Below are 19,650 nucleotides of genomic sequence, written 5' to 3'. Positions count from 1 at the left end.
TTCTCATCAGCTTTTCATCAAGAATCGAATGGACAAACTGAAGTCACAAATAGAACTATTATGGACATGTTAAGAGCTTATGTGGGAAGTCAACCGAAGACTTGGGACAAATATCTTCACCTCTTATAGTTTGCTTATAATAATACTCCTCGTTTTGCAACTGGAAGAGCACCCTTTTGAGATTATCTATGGGAAAGTTTTACCTATTCCTATCACATGATTGACCCATAGAGTGGAGGCAGTAGATGCATTTACCCACAACTATCAAAATATTCTCAAAGAGGTTCGAGAAGCCATTGCAATTGCTCAAGAAATGGAAACACATGCTGCTTTTTAGAGAAGGTGATTATGTACTTCTTCGGATTGAGAAAATAAGATTGAAGAGTGTTGAAAAATGGCCAATAATCAAGATATCCCCTCGTTTTTATGGACCTTTCAAGGTGATTTAGAAAATCAATGATCTAGCTTATAGGCTTGAATTACCTGATAATTGGAAAATACATAATGCTTTTCATAACAGCCTCTTAAAGCCCTTCAAAGGACCTTTACCTAGTCATCCTATTTATGAAGAGGCTCCATTGATTGTTGATGAAGAACAAATACTAGAACCTAAATGCATTATTGATCATCAACAGACCTCAACCCGAAAAGGAAATGTTTATACTAAATACTTGCTCAAATTTAAGAATCATTTAAGAGATAATGCTCAGTGGATGCTTGAGTGGTTCTTTCAAACTTTTCCAGACCTCATTAGTTCCTATAATCAAACACGCAACTGAGGTCAGTTGCAATCCAAGCAAGAGGGATGTTACTGAAATTATATTTATGGTATATCTTGCTTTGGACATTATTATTTTAGTCAAGTGTGACTATGGCAAAGTACTCCATAGGAGTGCACTGGACGTGGCAGGGGTCCTAGTGGATACTTTGTGTGGTTAGTTGGGGACGCTTAACTAACTTGTGTTTTGCCATGCTAGATGGTCGGTATTGTGGGTGATTCCATGTTAATATTGATGTCGCTAGTGTTATTGGTGTTGTGCTTGATTATTGTGCTTTGAGCATGGTTATGTTGGGATCAGTTGATTCAGTGATTCATTCAATCGATTGTTAATAACTAATGTAATTAGCGGCTTGCATAGTGCAAGGGTACCGATCAAGGTGTCACACAATGCATTATTTATGGCCATGGGCCAATTTTGTATTTCTTTATTATTGCAAGTTTGAGCAATATATTTTGGAGTGGACATAATTCAATTTTGGGCCCAAAGATGGCTATGTAAAGCAAATCCCTCATTTTGGAAGAGAGGGATAATTTTGGCTCCTTGATGCTTTTATGAAATATCATAAATACTCGAGATGAGGAAGCGTGAGCCACTCATCTAGGGGGGGAGATTGTACCCAGTCTGCTGTTGCTTTCATGGTGCAATTTGTGTTCTTCTTCTCCAATTGATTAAGTGGTGAATTTGTGTGGAAGAGTTTTACCTTTTGGTTTCAACACGAGTAACTGTATTATGTTGCACGGGGTATTTTTTGGTAGCTTCTGGTTACCAGCATTCATGCGACAGGCTGTGCCACAGTCAAATGCTAGCCAGTGGAAAGTCCTATCTATTAGACAGAGTCACAAATATCCTGACCACCACTGTTCACGATGAAACAATGACCATTTTCCTTACATCATAGAATCATGCAAACACTGCTACCATAAACAAAATGTAGATTATTTGGAGAGGGTGAGCTGGCTATGTTCACTGAGAGCCAAGGATAGAATATATATGCCAACTCGATAGACACAAAGGAGTTTGACGGCGGCGGATTTGGGTTTACGTATGTTTCCATGATCTACAGTTGATATATTACTAAGGTAAGATATCTGTCTATGTGCCTTCTCACAGTATTGTATTCCGATGCTAGATTTTCCACCCTGGGAGGTATAGAGCCGAGGTTCTTCAGTGAAGGCTTCCAGATGCCCCTTGGCCTTCAGAAACTGGTTATTGGACCTTGTTATGAGGACTGGCGGTTGTTTTGCACCTGTAAGGGGTTCGCCACAATGGATTTGCAAGCATCAATGCACTGGGATACCCTCGAAAAGCAGTGTGTGATCATGTTGATCTGTCTAATGATAATAACACGTTATATGTTTAGCCTCTTTGCAAAGCCACTGGCATATTGTGTGCTCACGCTACGTATCCACCTAAGAGCAAGCAACTACTATAGCCACTTGATCATGACTTGAAAGTAGGCCATAAGGATCTCTACACCACACTTTACAACTCCTCCTCCACTAGAATAGAAGTGGCATTGTGGGATGTGATATCATGTAGATAAGTCTTCTCTGTAGATACGATGGAATTTTGGCTAGCTAGAGGAGAAAGTGGCCGAGGGATACAAAAACTCACTCCCCTATGGCTCACCTTATAGCCCAAGAAACTTCACCATATGCACTCCAGAGATTAGCTTGATCTCTCATGAAACTTTATTGCCCACACATCACCAACAATTGTTGTAGCCCCATACCTCGGGAACACTATTAGACTACGACTTCTTCTGTAGGTCCAAGTTACATGCAAGTTGTCAAGACCCTTGATCAAGTTTTCTCCTGAGTTGGAGCTCTTACTGTGTACTGTGGGATTCTCACTGAAAGTCCATTACCAGAAATGCGACCCATCTTAGTGGAATTGGGGAATGAGTCTCTTTTTTCTATACATGAAGCTTACCACTGACTTTGCATCTCCGTGTAGCATATATTGCAAATTGTGAGAATTGCATACTGACTAAATCACCTCTCTGGGATACTACTTTAGAACCATGCTAGCTATGATAGTATTACAGCATGATCCCCTCCACGAATGCTCAGAGTTGGCCGATAAGAAACTATACGGCAACTTGTATATGCACTATATTTTTTGTTGGATAGGGATGTTGTGTACGCGAATAGGATGGCACAATGAATCGAATGGTGAGGGTCACGTATAAATGCTAGTGTTAGAAGAAGTATCATAATTTATTTTGCACTATATTTTTTGTTGGATAGAGATGTTGTGTACACGAATAGGATGGCACAATGAATCGAATGGTGAGGGTCACGTATAAATGCTAGTGTTAGAAGAAGTATCATAATTTATTTTGCACTAGGATTCCTTACCACTGTATTACTTAGGAATAGTCTGAGGAGTAGGCAGCTTCGTGTAGCTTCATTATTAAGCTTTGTAGTGATGAATGACTATCATTTTTAGGCTTGCTGCCTCAAAATTTGAGGGTGCTAGTAGACAAAACTGGCAAGGCAAAGAATGGCCAGGCCGATAGCTCTTTGGTGCTTTGGTGGATTCAGAGATACCTTGGAATCACCCACAAACTATGGAGATATCTATAGATCCAACTCTTCAGCTAAAGAATTTTGGCTATGGAGATAGCTAAAGACTTAGGCATTTTAGAGTCTCTTTATTGATTCTTCATTTCATATTAACATGAGTTTATTTATGGCACTATTTAGTGATATTTTAAAAAAACTTAGTTTATTGAGAAAAGGCAATAAGATCTCCCTTTAATAATTTAAAATTCTTGGTTTTCAAGAGCCATCCGAACACTTTTAAAGAGGGATGAGTTTCTATGGATGTTCATGGTCCCCAAGGATGTCTCTAAAGGGGGACAAGTTACCATGGACCTTTATACTTCTTAAGGATGGGTATCTGTGAGGCAAGTTGCCATGAATATCTATGTCTCTTAATTGGGACAACTTTTTACTAAATTTCCACTGGATGTTTTACACTTGGAAACGGCTTACTATGCCAAAAGAAAAGAAACTTCAGTTCCTTTAGGACAATTATTCACTATTGTCTTTCGAAGATTATAAAAGGAAAAACTTGGAACTACATTATCTTGCATTTGTTGAGAACTTTGCTTAATGTGATTGAAAAGGGAAATCACCATTGGAGTCTTGGGCCATCAGTTGTTTGGAAATTTAGTCTAAATGGAAATTTGATTTTAACCATTTTCCTATAGAATCACATGTTTGTTGCTACTATATGGAATAAGGTTATAAGGGGCCTCTTTTATTAAATTTCAGCCTTTTAATGTCTCGTTCTTACTTCTCGACTTTCATAGACATTAGTTTAGCTTAGATAATGGTGATAGATAGCAGCCCTCACTTCAGTAGTATTTCTTCAACTTCGGGAGTATTTCTTCACCCTTACTTTACTAAACACTTCACTTGTTATATTCTACCTTTCAGCTTACTATGACTTACTAGAATTTTGACATTTTTTGCCAACCTAAAGTTTTATAAGAATGCCAAGATTTGATGCTAATCTAGATAGAGTGACATGGATAACAACAGTGTGCTGGCATTGAAGCCACGCTTCCACAACAAAAATGCATTGTTCTAACCTTTATTTTTGTTGTGATGGTGCCAGGTGAGTCAGCATACCTCTCCATTAGATTTGCATTGTAAAATCTAAGGCATGAAGATACGGTGTTGGCAACCTCGAGATGAACTCTACAACGGAATATCTCCAAGTACTGATAATTAGGATTGGACATTCTATGGTAGACTAGCCATCAGTATTGTTGTACTTTTTGTAATGCACTGACATGAATGTGAGTATATAATTTGACTTCCACTTTGATACTTTGTCAGAAGGAACGGTATGATATGGATTATTCTCACTTATGCAGTATTAGGAGGTTGGTTGCTAATGGACTACTCTCACTAGATGTTTGATAAGGGCAATAGCGGATGTTTGCAATTGATTTACTTTGCCATTGGAAACTGGTCTAGTAATGTAGTAGGATAGACTGTTTGATAGGACAAACACACACACACACACACACACACAATTTTAGATCGAATATATTATGCAATATATCATACAATATAATATATATAAATATATCATATATTATAGTATAGTATATATTTATGTCTCTCTCTATACCTAGATCCCCCCCCCCCTCTCTCTCTCTCTCTCTCTCTCTCTCTCTCTCTCTCTCTCTCCCCCCCTCTCTCTCTCCTCCCCCCTCTCGGCCCCACTCATTCGCTCTCTCTCTCTCTCTCATTTCTCCTCTGGTCTCTGTCTCTGTCTCCCCCCCCCTCTCTCTCCCCTCTCACTCGCCCTCGCCCTCTCTCTCTCTCTCCTCTCCCCCTCCCCCCCTCTCTCTCTCTCCATATTATTATTATATATGTATATTTGTATAAATATATATAGTCTATAATCTTTGTGTCTCTCTTTCCCTATATCTATATCTCTCTCTCTCTCTCTCTCTCTCTCTCTCTCTCTATATATATATATATATATATATATATATATAAAACCTATTAACCACGGACACCAAGAAAAAAGGAGAGGACACGTGGCAGCTTGGAGGAGAAGAGCCTGTCACGTGTCACAAAGAAGGAGCTCTTGGATGGAGGCTTGGAGGGGGGAGGAGGTGGAAAGACAAGAGGTAGCTTTAGGGGCAAGGAGGAGATAGAAGGTCAATGGAATGGAGGAGATAGAAGGTAACCTTTTGGGAGGAAGGAGGAGATGGAAGGTTAATGGAATGAAAGCAGGAAGTGAAAGGTCTCAGAGCCATGGGTTAAGACTTAGCCAAAATTTAAGAATCAAAGATCCACCTTCAGATGGGGAGTGGTTGAGGATGGTCATGCATCTTTGCCCATGCAAAGCACGGGTTCAATACTCGTATATATAAAATTTTCCTCTTTCTCTCTTTCTGTGTGTGTGTGTGTGTGTGTGTGTGTGAGAGAGAGAGAAAGAGAGAGAGAGACTCCTAGCCCTTTTGTCCACTAACATTTACTGGCCCCGTGCGTCATCTTTCATCGTTGCCATGCCTCACTGTCCGCCCTCTGAACTCTGGAGTCTGCCCTCGCAAAGCCACATGGCATCTCGCGCACCCCAAGAGGACTTTAGTAGCCCTTTTTCTCCATACGTCGTGCTCCCGCCGAGCCTCGCGAGTCTGGACCAAGCAGAGACTTGGATTTACATGTGGTTACAACAATGAGTGGTCTCTGCAGCACCCTATCCCTCTATCGCATGGTCCCAAAGCCCATCTGCTCACTACGTAAGCCCATCTGCCCTCGTGTCAACCCATCTAGCATTTTAGCTCCCTATCGTCGCATTCTTTAGCTCCCCGATAACACCCCGTCAGATTGTGTTGACAACACTTCAGACTGCCCGCGAGTAGTTCTCCATGTTCGCCACGTGTCCCCGTACCAAAGCTCCAGCTCCAAGCTCTTCTTCTACTCCAGTTTGTGCCATCGCGCAGTCTATGCGACTGCGCTGTCGCTCCACCTGATTCCTTCACCCGTGCCTTGTTACAAGCATTTACTCTAGGCTGCCATCTCCTTGTCCCCCGTGCTTACCACTTGTCATCTGTCCACGCTCAAATGAGCCAGATTGCTCCATGGTGCTCAGATCTCTCACCACGTGTGTTTTTACCCTCTTCCTCCATGATCAAGGCGTCTAAACGTCCACACTGCTCCTCCGAAACCTCCCTCCTCTTTCCCAACCTCCTAATCCGTGCCACATCAGCACGGATGGTATTTCTTTCCTTAATTTGTAGTAGTAAGAACGGATGGTATTTCTCTCCTTAATCTGTAGTAAGAAGATAAGATAAGATAAGAAGTAGGTTTTCATGAGTAGCCCCATACTTCTTTGTGTGAGAGGATGCGAGTTTTGGGGCACCCGTTAAATATGTACATGACTGCCCACGCCTAGTGTGTGATGGATAAGAATCATGACACAAGCATGTAGTGGCTTGTTAGATGAAGAAGCTTGCAATGCAACTTCGCTTGACTTTCGATGGCTCGCCTCCAACCATGTGTATCGCTCTCCATCTGCTGCTGCTTCGTCTTGTTGCATTGCCACGCCTTGCTCGATCGGTCCCGCTTGCAGCTCCAGAATGGCCTCGGCCTCACGCCTCCCATGGGGTGAGCAGGATGCTTCCATTTACCTTCAATAAATTGCACAACTGGACGACACCTCCACAGTCCACTTTCATCGAGCCTTTCCATTTACGTTTTTTCTCTTTGTTCGTCTCGAGATTATTAGATACTCCCGCTTCTTCTTTTTCAGCTTTTGATCGGTTCCTTAAGCCGTTCCGTCTCGGGATCGTTAGTTTTCCAGTTTAGCTTCTGATCGGTTCCTTCAGCCGCGTCTGATGATGAATACACTGTAGGAATTTTCACGGACAATTGTTCTCTGGGTGTTATCATGATGGCAGATGGAATAGTTGGAATTTCTTTGGTTGCCAAATTTCGGAAGAGCTAATCAGAGAGACAGGTATCGCGACCTGCCTTTGAAAGACAAGTTCTTGCGAAAATAAAACGAATGCACGGATGATAAACCTGAAATGGGATTGTTAATGTAAGACTTAGACTCATTTTCGGTGAGTTGAACGTCGCGCTCCTTTAATAGCGGTGTTCTTGTCCACTTTTTTCGTCTCGCCGTTAAACACGAGTCATTATTCTACTCCCCCTCACACATGCGCGCACACCGCGTCCGTCGCTAGCCCTAAAGAATTAAAAGTGTGGATATTTTGATGCAAAATTTCATGCCCTTGATTGGGTCTTTTTTTTTTGAAACTTTTTTTGCAAAATATTATTAACAAAATAAAAAAATTCAGAGAGAAGATTTAATTATTGCACGAACACGTTGCATAGCAGATTCAAATTTTCGAAGAGAGTAACACTATCCAAAGGTCTTGTATTACTATAAAATATTTACAACCATCTTTGCACAAAATTGCTTCTAACAAGCATAATTGGTTTCCATAGTGATGAATGGGTGGAAGCACGCTAACATGCTAAGCATTTTATGCTAGTTAGCAGTAGTAGTTTAAAAAAAAGTGGCTTTGGTAAAATGGAATCAAATTAAATCATAATTTGGGGGAGATTACACATTGAGATTCTTTGTTTCAAGAGCTTTCCAACGATGTAAACTGCGTCGTGAGCCTAATACCTAAGACGATCGTTGTGAATGTTCTTGTGGGATCACGACAAGATGAACGTGAATTGGTTCTGTCAAAGCTCTACCAGAGTGCACAAATGCATTAGTATAGTGGCAAAGCAAGCCCTTTTGGATGCATAAAGAGAAAGCAAACAATTATGTTGGGCTAATTTTTTAAAGTATGATCTAGCCATTTGAAACACAACTTATCAAATTTTAAAAAAATTACACCTAAAAGTTCACAAAGGAGTTTCAATCCCTCACTATAGCACTCCCTCTAAGGAGAGAGTGCTAATAAAGGTAAGTTAAGAACGATGATATTCAACTTGGACAGCTTCAATAGTAGAAGGTCGAGTCACATTGGAGACAGATGAAGAAGCAAGTTAATTTATGAGAACCCTTTTATAAGCCCATTAGGCCAGACAATAGGTCGGTTGATTGGCTGAGGTTGGCTGGCTAGTAGGGCTAGGAATAGCCAACCCATTGGCCTACTTCGGGGGCGGTTGAGGTTGCCTATAAAAGGTGCCTTTTCCAGCCCCTCCACTAGCCAGCTTTTGAGAGCTCCTATCCTATGCAATGACCTAAATGTAGCTAACCCTAAGAAGGAAACACTAATCTATTGAGTTCTCTGCTGGGTACAAGTGAAGAAGGACTGAACTAAGGTTGAGAGACTAACCTACGTAGCTTGTGCCTGACTATTCTTAGAATAGGGATCACGACATAGGACAAAATCACCTATAAAGGGCAATTGATGATGATGCCAGTTTGTCACAATGTACCCTAGTGCACGGCTGCATGTGACATTCCCTCCACCTTAACTTGATGGTAATTTCATTGCTTCCAATTTGTTGGCCAAAACTTGTGGAAACTCGCTTATGGGTCTCTCGATCTCAGAACTTGGTGTAGAACTCTCGGATGCGTTGTCTTGATTGACCCATGCTTCCATTAATGGAGGAGAATTTGTCTGGCTCTATAATTTTTGCATCGTTGATCACTTTGGCCTGCGGCTCATTTAAGATGTGACCGAGTGCTTGACCGATGTAAGGCTTCAACCACGATATGTGAAAGAGATTGTGCATAATCCAACTATCTGGTAGCTGCAACTTCATGGAGACGTCATTGATCTTCTTGATGATAGAGAAGGCCCAAAGCTCCCGAAGGATAGCTTGGGGCATCACTTGACGACCTACTTTAACCTTTGCTTGATAATCCATAAATAAACCCATTCTTCTTCCTTGAATGTGACATCTCGACAGGACTAGTTGGCTTGGCACGTGTATGCTATTTATGCGTTGGCCAATCTTTGGCTGACACCATAATCTTTGCCATGGGTTCTATTTTCTTATTGGCTTTGAGAGATGGAAAAATCATCTTGATAAGAAGTGACGAGAATAGTATCATTAAGAATGGCCTGCACTAAAGGAAGATTATGCTCCCACTTCCACTGTATATCATGACAATATGCCTTGAGTACATAAAACACCAATTGATTGCAACATGGCCCTCCAAAAATGAGAGGTGAACTTTGAATCCCTGTGTGATGTAATGGACACTTATCACTGTTACCACACATTAGTAACACTTAGCCAAAGTTTTGAAAAGGAGATTTTGATACAGCATAATTGTGTGCTTCTAGATCTCTGATGCAACTTCAGAAACTATGCAGAAAACAATGGAAATCTTTTATAGATTTGCCTAAAAATTGAGAGTAGCTGCTGGGAGTAGGATCAAGTAAAGAAAAGTGCTACTGCAGGAAGCGCTGCTGTAGGAGGGCTGCGGTAGGAGTTTCTGCAGAGAAAGGGCTGCAAGAGGAGCTGCTGAGAAACAGGCTGCAGGAGAAGCTGCTGTTGCAGAGGCTGCTGCGGCTGCTGCTGCAGAAGTGCTGTTGAGAGTAGCTGCTGGGAGTGGGATCAAGTAAAGAAAAGTGCTGCTGCAGGAAGAGCTGCTGTAGGAGGGCTGCGGTAGGAGTTTCTGCAGAGAAAGGGCTGCAAGAGGAGCTGCTGAGAAACAGGCTGCAGGAGAAGCTGCTGTTGCAGAGGCTGCTGCTGCTGCAGAAGTGCTGTTTGTAGGGGCTAGTGCTGCTGTTGTGAAGATGAATGTATTGATGCTCGGATGTGCTGAGTCCCATGGGAGGCTCAATTTCTCACGGCGTAAGTGACCTTTGTTATCTCAGAGATACGCCAAAAGAATCACACACACTATCTGCTATCTCTTGTCACTTCTACCTTAAGTTATTTCAATTTTCTGTTTACTGTTGCATTCATTTTAATCAAGATGCATCCCATTTTGAAATGTATGATGAAAAGGAATAGTTCAAGACAAAAAGAAACAACTACTTACATTGCATGTAAATAGCGCGTTAAGAACCCCTCCCGTGGGAAAGTTGGCAAGCGGGTGGATCCCCCGATGATGTCCATCATGGCCCATCCGGGAAACCTTGGGGAAGCTTGGGTGGACCCGAATCGATAGGGTGCTTGTCAAAGCATAGGACATTGATGAGGGAACGGGCTATGCGAGAAAAATTTTAGTTAAATTGTCCTATGAGTCTTTAGGCTTTGATCCCCGCTCAACTCTCTTCACACGACATTTGGGGAAGCCCATCGGCCTATTGGAAAGCCCTTAGAAGTTGGGGCCATCGAGTTAATTGATTCTAAAGACTTTCCCCCATCAAGGGCTTCCTGTTCTGCACAGCAGAACCGTGGAACCTGTGAGAGAATGAGAGAGAACGACGCGAGAAGGGCTGCTACTGCTGCAGGACTGCATAGAGAAGGCTCTGTAGAGGCAGGAGGAGCTACTGCGGGAAAGTATGCACCAGCAAGAGGGAGAGCAAATGAGGGTGGGGAAGTGTTTCTTTTATAGATTTAGGAGGGGGCAGCTTCAAAAACGTGGGAGTGTGTGCCCAATTTTGAATGGGGGCTGGCTCCCTTGGATTTTGGTGGGTTGTAGTTCATGTGGTGCCATGGTTCCTGCATGGCCCTCCTCTTGTCTCCACAGGCTGCCATGTGGTGCCATGGTTCATGCATGGTCTCCACATGTCCCCATAGGCTGCCATGTGTCCCATGCCACATGTCAAGGCTGCCACATCATCATGCCACATCAGCCCGCCACATGTCATGCTGAAATTGCAGACTATTTTAACCACTCTTTATTTTGTTTGACTAAAAATTCAATTTAGGTGACCAATAGTACTCTGATTTGGCTTCTGTTTTTACCCTTAGGTTTATGGTAGTTAGTTCTATTCGAAGGGCTAGTCTAAGGTTAGTTTTAGTTTGGCTGGCGTTCTCATATAACCTTTTAGGCCTGTTAGTTTGTTGTCTTGCCTTGTATCTGAAGAGATCTAGTAGCTAGCTAGGAACGGAATGGAAATGTGGAAAGCATAATGAAAAGCAAAATGGAAAGGAAAATGAAAGAACAAGTGCTAGGCAATGATAACCAAAATACTCACATGTAGATAGATTGATGTTGACTGATATCAAAAGACTCAAGACAAGTACAACACTATATAGTGTATATGGGATAACTCCCAATATGACATGTGGCATGTATAGGACTCACTACTATAAAACACCCCCTAAACACCTAGTACACTCATTTTTGAGTCACTTTGGCTTCATATTCCAACACCCCCCCATGAAGGCAAGGTGAGAGACTACTGGAATGGAACCAAGAACAGAACATGACAATGACGGTCATCAGAATTGTGCATGCCGGTCTAGAACTAGACATGGTTCCCACACAATCTCAGAGGTAAGTGAGCATGGCTCAGAGGCTGGTGATCATGACATAGAAATCTCATCTAGCATGGCTCAGAGCCTCATCATGCATGGATGCATGACCAACTCAGAGGTCTAGGAGACCAATGCACCAAACATCCTTGTTACGCTCAAGTTGAGGCAACATGACCTCAGAAGGTCAGTCGACATTTTCCTTTGTAAAGGATCAATGTTTGTATTATATTTATTTGGGCTTCATGTAAATGGTCAAAGGGGTTAATGTCAAGGTCCTTGATGAGGGTGATAAGGCATTGACTAGATGGGTCTAAGGCTCTGGGTCTTAAATGCCTTAAGTGGGAAATGTACCTAGGGGCAAGTGAATAAATTGATATCCCAAGAGAGGGGTAGTAAATATGTATTTAAGAGGTACCCTAGAATGAAGACATGTGGCATACTAGATCCATGTAGGGAATTGGGGCTTGGTGGAATATGCAAGCTGAAGCCTTCACGTAGGGTTGTTGTTCTGAGAGTTTGTTGTCACCGAGAATTGGCTGGGAGGAAAATTGAGTGCCTGCCCCGTGATTGATTGTTGACTAGGGAGAATTGATCAGGTTGTACGTTAGTGACTTTGACATTTGGTATCAGAGCGTCAGGTCACGAAGGTATAGGAAGGCTTGGTCAGCGAGCTCTCTGTGTATGAACGTGTGAATGCTCTCCAACTTCCGAGCTCACGCAAATTAGAACGCTCATGGAAAATGGGTATGCAAATATTGGTTCGGAAGGTTTGAACGACGAATTAAATCTGTAATATGGCGATAGATGAAGGCACCTGCGTCGGGAAGCTAGAGTGGTGATGTCGAGATTATCCTGAAAGGCAGATGATCGTAATATCCACAGCTGCAAGCAAGAAAATCCGGACGTGAAAGGTTTGCCTGCTTTAAAGGAGGATGCGATGGGTGAAGTGTATCAGGTGGTTGGTATTGCTACCTCGAATTTGCACGACGCCTGCATAGTGTGCGTCTGAAAAAGAAGCTCTCTATCGTTATCCACTTAAGCTTGAGGAAACGTTGAAAGGTGCAGATCTTTGCGATCTTGCGCTAAAGGATGGAATTAGCCCTTCGTTGACAAGTCCGTTCATTTTGTTGATGTCACGATTGACGGCTGCAAGTAACCAGGGGATTGCGTTTAAAAAAAATTAAGTGTGCCTCAGAGTTACCTGTTTCAGGTCGAGAGACTTGTGGGGAGCCTGTTAGACCATAGAGATTGCGTGGATGCAAGAGTTCACGTCGTTGTTATAGTGTTAGTCTGTAGGTGGTTGGTGAACTCGTTCGTGATCGTGGTTGACGGATGCTATGCCCACATGGCTGTTCATCGCTTCATTGCACAACTCATTTGTTTAGCAACGCACCAACCTTAGTCTGTTAGGAGCCTCGTGTGCAGTAATAAAAGAGAGGCTGGAGCCAAGGTATTTGTTTATAACGGCTGATCATCTCTTGAATCCAACGTAAAGACAGGTGGTTGCAGGACAGATCATAAATACGATTGGGAGTGGCTTACAGGGACTAGTTGATCTCTTCATGTAGCAGAAATATGACCAGGGAGCTTTCTATGCCTTTTAAATTTTGTTGGGGTATATGCTAGTTTATTTGCCCACGGTGTTTGAGTTATTCGAGATTGCAGATATTTCCCTAGTATAGGGAAAAGATATTCATCTTGGTTCTCAGCTATTTTCAGTTGGTGCTTACGCCTGTTTAGACACCTTTTGTGGTTGTGAGATTGAAAAAGCAGTTTGTGAATAGAGTTTTAGGCGGTGTTTTATTCATTAAAAAACAAAAAAAACACACCCATCGACCTAAATGGAAGTTGAAGAAGAAGCTTCTAGGGTGGATCCCGTAGAGTGGGAAGTCCGGAAGACCCTGCAGGTGTCGCGCCCAGCAGGCCATACACTTTCTGGTGGAGTTGCATTATTGGAGGATGCCTTGCAACAGATTTTAGCGCAACAATTATAAGCAAATGTAGGGCAATCCAAGCTCATAAAAATGGTTCATAGGGTGAATCCCGTAGAATCGGGAGTCCGGAAGACCCCGCAGGTGTCGCGCCCAGCAGGCCATACACTTTCTGGTAGAGTTGCATTATTGGAGGATGCCTTGCAACAGATTTTAGCGCAACAATTACAAGCAAATGTAGGGCAATCCAAGCTCAGAAAAATGGTTCATAGTATGTCTGCTAGACCATCTTGTGAAGAGAAGGGTAAAGCTCCAATGGAGACTGAATCCAACGTTCATACGGTCGAGCCTAGGAGGGCTAAGGAGCCTAATATTGCCAATTATAGGCCAGAAAAGTATTCTAGTTGGATGTCTGGCCGTAGTTCCGATATCATAGAGACCTGGTTACACAAATGGGACGAGGCCTGTGCCATTTGTGAAATCAGAAATGATATGAAGAAAATTTGTGAGGCCACCCATATGTTTAATGAGGTAGCGGATAGGTGGTGGATAAAACAACAGAAAGATGGAGTGACATCCACTACTTGGGAGGGGTTTAAAAAAGAATTTAGAAAACACTTCTTACCTCTTGACGAAGCATCCCGAGCTTGGGATCAGTATCGAAACCTTCGTCAGAGAAATTTGTCAGTGACGGAATACACTGATAAGTTCAGAGAAAGTGTAATGAAAGTTTATGAACCTCTACCTCAGCCAGTCCAGGTAAAAGATTTTATCTTTGGATTGAATGATCGGATCAAGATGGAAGTTTGGGCTAAGTATGCGAACACGCTAGATGAAGCAATTGCCATAGCCCTGAACTATGAGGATGCCAAAGGGAACATACCAAGTGGGTTTGTGTAGGTTGGGACTCGGTATGAGTACCCAAAGAAAACTGGGTTTAAGAAGAAGTGGATTAGTAAAGGGAGTGCCTCACAGCCTAGTGGTCAAGCCAAGCAGGTGAAGCCAGTTGAGACTCCTAAACCAAGTACCACCATTGGAGTGAAAAGGAAAGTAATACCAATGGCAACCCAGGCTTGGTCGAAGTCTTCTTTGAACCCAGAGCAAAGAGAAAAAGCGAGGAGAGAAGGCTTCTGTTTTGGATGCCTTTAGCCTCATCAGTGGAAAGATTGTCCACGAAACAAGGATCCGTCGAATGGCTAAGATGGTGATCTCAGAATGCGACGTGGAAATGGAGGAAAGTCCTAGAGCAGAACAGATGCAGATTCAGCTAGCGGGATCTTCTCAAAGGTCAACAACTGTTTTGTTATGTGTGTCTGCTGCTAAGCTAGTAACCAGTGCACCTGATAATGTCTTATCAAAGCCCGCAGCAATGGGATATACAGCCTTTAACGATACTGAGTTAATTAAGATGAAGGGACAAGTAGCCAATCATGACGTCATTGTGTTGTTTGACTCAGCGTCAACGCACAATGTAATTAACTACAAGCTTGTAAAGAGGCTGAAATTAAAGACTAGCCCATCTGACTATGCATATATAGTCAAAATGGCAGACGGAAGTTCAACTGAAGTATGGGACCAAAGGGTTACCCAGTTGGAACTTCGAATTAAGACTATGCTGAGAAGCTCGATTTTGAAATGACAAAGCTTGCTCATGCAAACATAGCCCTAGGTAAGGCTTGGCATTCTAGGAAGAATCCAGCCATAGATTGAAATAAGCACATTTATCAATTCGAGATGAATAATATGCTGTATGTCTTACGAGGTGAAAAAGATATATCTCAAGGACCGTTGGTTTCTGTAATGGAAGTTCGAAAAGCTCAAGAAGAGTTTTTGTTTCTTTGTACAGCATCGGTAGAGCAGATTGATGGTCCTTCGGCTAGCACTGATGTTACCCAAAATAGAGAGATGGTCAAGTTGGCTGATCAAATAGCAGAGGAGTTCTCTTATTGTTTTAGGGATGAGTTACCTTATAGGTTATCTGCAGAGCGGAATGTTCAGCACTAATCCCGGGGGCAGAATCTGTAAACAGACCTCCCTATAGGTTAAGTTTTACCAAAGAAGCGGAGGTATGAAAACAACTGAAAGAATACCTCAAATTGGGACAAATTCAACCCAGTTTCTCACCTTTTGCTTCGCCAGTGATATTAAAAAACAAGAAAGATGATACTTTTCGCCTCTGTATAGATTACAGAGCATTGAATAATATCACTACTAAGCACATGTATCTGATGGCTCAGATCGATGATTTGCTAGATGCGTTACATGGGGCCGTAATTTTCAGTAAGATAGATCTTAAATGTGGCTACCATCAGATCTGTATTAGAGCCGAGGATGTGCATAAAACCGCAGTTAGAAGCAGGTTTGGACATTATGAGTTTTTGGTAATGCCGTTTGGACTTACCAATGCTCTAGCTACATTCGTCATGCTTATGAACGATTTACTACGTCCGTATATCGGGAAGTTTATAGTACATTTTATTAACAATATTCTTGTGTTCAACAAAAGTATTGCTGAGCATCACGAACACTTAAAAATAGTGTTCGATACTTTGAGGAAAGCCAGTCTTTATGTAAATAAAAAGAAAACTATACTGTGTATGGTAAGACTTGAATATTTAGGATTCATTATTACTCCCAAGGGGATAGAAATGGATCCAAAGAAAGTGGCTGCGATATTGACTTGGCCTATCCCTTAGAGTTTGACCGCTTTGCGATCATTCTTGGGATTTGTCCAATTTTATTGAAGGCATATCAAAGGATATTCCGAAATAGTATCGCCATTAACTGATCTGACCTCAGATAAGGTACCTTTTATATGGGGACATAATCAACATGAAAATTTTAACACCATAAAACAAGCTGTGGTCTTAGGACCAGTGTTAAAAATGACTGAGATTAGAGAAACTCAAAAGGTAGACGAGTTCGTCTAGAGCCTTTGGCCTAAGGCTCATGTATTCAAACCCGGGGAAAAGGGTGACCTGGCATCTAGAAAAGGCCAAACTTATGCAAGATATACCATAAGAGATGGTATGTTGAAAAGAAATGGCAAGGTAGTAGTACCTAATCATAATGATCTCAAGCAAAGAGTCATTCAACAATGCCATGATAGCCCATGTGGAGGACATCCAGGAGTCGAGAAAACATATGATCTCGTGAAGCGAGATTTCTTTTGGCCAAAAATGAAAAAACATATTCATGAATATGTGACACGTTGTTTTTCGTGTCAAGTAAGGCAGAGCGGGTGAAGCCACCCGGACTTTTATAACCTTTGGAAATACCACTAGGTAAGTGGGAGAGCATTTCCATGGACTTTATTGTAGGTTTGCCTACGACACAAGGTGGATATGATTCTATCCTTGTGGATCGTCTTACCAAGATGGCTCACTTCATTCCAACTAGAGAGTCTTTTAGTGCCCCGCAAGTGGCGGATTTGTTTATTAAACATATATTTCGTTTGCATGGATTACCCAAATCCATAGTGTTAGACAAGGATGTCAAATTGACCAGTCATTTTTGGACTGCAGTGTTTGAGACACTAAGGATTGAGTTAGGAATGAGTAGTGGGGATTATCCAGAAACGGATGGTCAAACATTAAGAATCAACCAAATTTTAGAGGATATGCTTAGAGCATATGTTTCATTGAGGCAATGGTTGCCATTGTTAGAAATTGCCTACAATGATGGCGGGTTGGAGCAAAGGTCAACGATGAAGAGGATGGATAGCTCCACGTTGAGCTGGTTGCATCATGCTTGGGCTGTCAAATCATTGAGCTCCAGAACAAAATTCGCGCGCAGAAACAAATTTCGTCACTTCTTGCAAGGGCTGTAACTTTTCACAGAAAACTCAGATTGCAATGATGTAAAAACGAAATTTGTAGTACTTAAGGTCCTCTACAACTTTGCTGAAGACACAAAGCCGTGATTCTGCTTCTAGCTCCGGATAGAAGCGTCACATCATCCGTAGGTCACAGAAAGATGTAGCTGAAGGAAGGAGAGAGAGGTGGCAGATCATGGCGTGGAGAAGAGAGCTCAAGGAAGGAGAGAAGAGGGCAGCCTTCCAAGGAGGAGGAGTTAGAGTAGCTTCATTGGCCTCCCTCACCTCAATCTCTTGGAAGGAAAAGGGAAAGAGAGAGCAGGGCTAGGAACATGGCTCTGATACCATATGAAGAGATCTAGTAGCTAGCTAGGAACGGAATGGAAATGAGGAAAGCATAATGAAAAGCAAAATGGAAAGGAAAATTAAAGAACAAGTGCGAGGCAATGATAATCAAAATACTCACATGTAGATAGCTTGATGTTGACTGATATCAAAAGACTCAAGACAAGTACAACACTATATAGTGTGACACTAGACTCTAGAAAGCCATAGTGCATATGGGATAGCTCCCAATATGACACGTGGCATGTGTAGGTCTCACTAGACTATAAAACACCCCCTAGACACCTAGTACACTCATTTTTGACTCACTTTGGCTTCATATTCCAATAGTATCTCTTGGACTCTTTTATGTTAATAGGCCCACACCTAGTTTCTTTCACATGTACAGGATCCATTATTGATGTGGTAAGCATGATGAGTGCCTCTGGTCATCAAATGTGTCCATACTTGAGAGCAATCAACATCTCCAGCATACATGTCGTTAAGAGCTGTCAACTCATCATGCTATGTGATGGAGATACGATGAACTCTTGGTCTACGAGAAAGTGCATCAGCACACTACACTTTCTTTTCCAGGAGTGTACTGGGTTTGGAAATGAAAAGATTGCAGAAAAATAGACCATCTCATGTGCCTCTCTCTCTCTCTCTCTCTCTCTCTCTCTCTCTCTCTCTCTCTCGGTTACTTTATGAAGTATTGTAGGATTTGATGGTCAATCTTAACAAATAGTCAATTTCTAACAAGTAATATTTCGAAGTATTTGAGGTATGTATTATTGCCAAGAGTTATTTCTGATAAACATCATAATGACGTCCAGCATCTTTCAGCCTTCTACTACTATATGAGCATCTTGGGTTAGAGTAGCTCCAATGCAGTCACCACTAGCATTGGCTGCTACGAGAAGGGCTTTCGTAAGTTTAGAATGATGAGAACGGGGCCTGTGGTTAAGGCATGTTTCAATTCTTGAAAAGCGTTCTTCTCTTTCATAGTCCATCTAAACTTAACCTTCTTCTTGGCGAGATATGTGAGAAGTGCAACGGATCTGAACAGAAATGGAGAGAGAGAGAGAGAGAGAGCAAACCGCACATGAACTGAACTGAGAAGGAGAGAGAGAGAAACCAAGAGAAATGCAAGGGATCTCAGGACAAAACCCCAAACGGGGGGGGGGAAAACCTTTGCTATACAAGGCGCCAACTATGCTACAAGAGAAGCACCAACAAGTGAGGGAGGGGGCCTATATATAGGCAGCCAACCCCCCTTCAAGCCGGCTGGTCTGTGGGCCGACCCCTACGGCCCATGGGGGCTGGTAGCCTGGCACACAGCCCTATAAATAGGCTCCCCCCAACTGCCATGTGCTGGCTTGAGGTGGGCCGACCCACCAGCTCCTAGGACCGACCCCCCCGCTACAAATATTGGCTGCCCCCCTGCCATGCTCTGGCCGACTAGGCTGCCTCAGCCTGCAGCACTATAAAGTGGTTGCTATGTAGGGGCTGAACCCCTGCCCCTCTGCCTAACTAGACTGCTCAAGTGGGCCGACCCCCTCCAGCCCTCTAAAAGACTGCCAAAGGGGAATCCCCCTGCTTATAGGCCAAGCACTAGGGCAAGGTGGCCGACCAGCAGGTCAGCCCACCTCAACCTATAAAGGCCTCCTAAGGGCGGGTCTGCAGCTCCCCATCAGTGCACAGCAAGATGTGCCACAATAGGGGCTGACATGTGGCAACCAAAGGGCCGAGAAGAACCCTTAGGTAAGGCAGATCTGCCGTACCCTACTCTACCCTCACGGGGGGTGGGCACACCTACAACAAAGGCGAGGAGTCAACCTAGCCAAACCTCTCATGGGGCGGACACACCAACAAGCAAGGCCCTCTCTCTCTATGCTGTGACATTAGGAGAA

The 19,650-nt window shown here is 42.8% G+C and overlaps 1 protein-coding gene across 3 annotated transcripts in view; it reads left to right on the top strand.

Annotated features, from left to right (window-relative positions):
• Positions 1–6,651: 6,651 nt before the first annotated feature.
• Positions 6,652–19,650, top strand: part of LOC147880784 (alpha-galactosidase 3-like) — an 80,166-nt gene continuing 67,167 nt past the window's right edge. Inside the window, exons 1-2 of one of the 3 annotated variants that reach the window (XM_087370528.1) lie at positions 6,658–6,922; positions 7,171–7,274. In XM_087370528.1, coding sequence (XP_087226654.1) covers positions 6,795–6,922; positions 7,171–7,274 — 232 coding nt within the window. In that variant the 5' untranslated portion in view covers positions 6,658–6,794. Of the gene's footprint in view, positions 6,923–7,170; positions 7,275–19,650 lie in introns of all 3 variants that reach the window. The other 2 variants (XM_087370530.1, XM_087370529.1) reach the window with 2 other exon arrangements.

This window comes from Dipteris shenzhenensis, chromosome 32 (genome assembly GCF_047967505.1).
Source record: "Dipteris shenzhenensis isolate YYH24624 ecotype China chromosome 32, Dip_SZ_1.0, whole genome shotgun sequence".
Lineage (NCBI taxonomy): Eukaryota > Viridiplantae > Streptophyta > Polypodiopsida > Gleicheniales > Dipteridaceae > Dipteris > Dipteris shenzhenensis.
This window is presented reverse-complemented; position numbering and strand designations above follow the sequence as displayed.